The 2,500-nt window shown below is 39.4% G+C and overlaps 1 protein-coding gene across 1 annotated transcript in view; it reads left to right on the top strand.

Annotated features, from left to right (window-relative positions):
- The window catches only part of LOC137977278 (uncharacterized), a 7,180-nt gene that overhangs the window by 2,999 nt on the left and 1,681 nt on the right, over window positions 1-2,500 (top strand). The window contains exons 2-3 of the mRNA XM_068824522.1: window positions 523-684; window positions 825-941. Of these exons, the coding sequence (XP_068680623.1) occupies window positions 523-684; window positions 825-941 (279 nt within the window). The remainder of the gene's footprint in view (window positions 1-522; window positions 685-824; window positions 942-2,500) is intronic.

Here is a 2,500-nt window from a genome sequence, read left to right as displayed (position 1 = left end):
TCTCAACTTTCTTGGTCACGCTTTATTTCAGTGGTCATTAAACGCTTCAAGGGCACCATTGTTTTAGGATGCCGGGCTATGCATTAATTACAGCTCTCGAGGGAAGTTTAAAACCCGCCCACTAAACTCACGGAAAAGTCCCGGATATGTCGCACCATTCTGCAGGACGAATCTCTGGGACAAGTTCGACCCTTCGGGCCCGGGGTTTGCCGCTGGGGGTTGCCGGGGCTAGGGGGGGTGGGGGGGGCATGGCGGGTTACAGTTAAAACTAAATCATGCGTAAGTCCCTGTCAGATGAATATTTTGTCAATATCTTGCAGCGGCGAGCGAAAAAAATACTACAAACATCAAAGAAAAGCTGCGAGCAACCCAGACAAGTACTTGTCTATAATTATTGACGGGATGGATCAAAGTAAGACCCATTTGCCTCACTGGATCCAATGCTCAAAGCTACAATTTCAAATATCTGATTTTTAAGGACGTTTTAGTCAGATAGAAGTTCATTTTTCGTTTTTGTTTCAGTTGGAAGGGGACAACGCTAACTTTCTCAAGACGCTCATCACTGGCACTCTGTCCCACGGAAATGGCTTGGCTTTGTGCTTTCTAGATTTGATGCGTTGGCCTCAAGACGCCAACCTGACGGCCAACGCACTATTATCAACATTCCGGCATATTATTAAAGAGGTGAGACCTTCTTTTATTTCTGCATTTACAGCATATTGAATTTTTCTTTGTGTGAGTTTGAAGTTGTTTGATCAACTTTTACACTACAGGCAAATATGTCCTTGTAATCCTTTTATATTTCCTATTTTTTTCCTTTGAAGAGAGGAAGCCTACCTCCAGTGTTATACTTGCAGTTGGACAACTGCTACAGGGATTGCAAAAACATCCATATCCTTGGATTCTGTGCCCTTATGGTCAAGGCTGGAGTGTTTAAAAAGGTGTTGTTTCCGTACTTTACAATAATATTTATGATGGCTACAGTACTGTGCAAAAATAATGAGAGCGGATTTCGACGAATTTCGAGACAATTTTTGGAAGAAACGAAATATCACCCAACTTTCGACGAATTTTCGAAAGCGCTATTGTCTTGACACTTTCGAAATTTCGAAATTGTATGCGAATGTTGCAGCGAAAATTCGAACGACAATTCAAGAAGATTCTCGAAATTTCGAGGGAAATGTTTCGAAATTTCGAAGAATGCTCGAAGCGTGTTTCGAAGTTTTGAAGAGTGCAGCGAATTTTCGAGGCTGAGCAGCAGAGGCAGCACGCGCAAGCCGCCAAGATAGCCAACGCAACTAACAGAGACTCGAACACTCAAGATTCCTCTAACACTGAAATGTGTTAAAATAAACACTGCGTTGCACTAGTTCAACAGTTAACAATTAGTACAAATAAATTTATTCAAACAGACTACACAAACGCTGCCAAAACTTCAGAAAAAGTAGCGACAAACAAACTAGGCAAGATTAATTTGTTAGCAACTGTGTGTGTATTTTTGCATGTAATCTAGGTAGATTTCAGATTCGTTTTCTTTGTTTTTGGAATGCAATGTAAACCTTAAATAAACCAGATGATGAATCAATATTTGTTTCTTAGATTTACTTAGTTTTACAGTAGTCTCCTACGCAGCCGTTCTTAATATAGTGTCGTCAGGCGTTGTGTGACGACACTAGTTTTACAGCCCGCGGCAAATAATAGACATTTGTCATAATTTTTTGACGTTGGTGAATTGTTGAACCGATTCTATCTTTCTCTGAAATCATTCACATTTTCGAACTACTGGTATGCAAGTCAAAGCGCTTTTTGTCTATGAAGAGGATCAAAACATTTCAGGCTTGACCTTCAATCGGAGTTAGATTTCAACCAGAAATATGCATGCGTAATCCAGATCATGGAGTTTTACAATCCCGCTTGTTGTCATTACGATTCAGTCCTTGAAGGTTTGTTTTGTCTAAAAACAAACGGGCAGTTACTGTACTGAAACAGAGTGCGGGATAAATCTCTCTAGCTCATTTTTGAAACGCTCTTCAGTCGTGGTGTAAATAAATCAACAAAGCGTGTTTGGTTCTGAGTTATGTATGTTACTGCAATTATAATGTACAGTGTATTTTTAACGACAGTTCACTGCTTCGAAAATTCGAAGAAACGAAATACCTCGCGAAATTTCGCCGACATATCGTCGAAAATTCACGAGAACAATAGACAAAATTCGTCTAAATTCACTCTCATTACTTTTGCACAGTACTGTACCTTACTACCCTGAGACGTGAAGACGCCAACGGTACCATACTTGTTCTTATAAACAAAAGAGCCTGCAAAAATTAACAAATCGGTGATGATTATTTTAAAGCGATTTCAACTCTGAGATTTTTTCTGGAGGTGAAACTATTAAGAAATCAGTATATTGTTATTAGAAAAAACGGTCCTCGTGGAAAACTCTAGTTTTTTCTCCTTGAAACGCATAATTGTTTTTAAATCGCTTCAACCACTTTTTCTT

This window comes from Montipora foliosa, chromosome 11 (assembly GCF_036669935.1).
Source record: "Montipora foliosa isolate CH-2021 chromosome 11, ASM3666993v2, whole genome shotgun sequence".
NCBI lineage: Eukaryota > Metazoa > Cnidaria > Anthozoa > Scleractinia > Acroporidae > Montipora > Montipora foliosa.
This window is presented reverse-complemented; position numbering and strand designations above follow the sequence as displayed.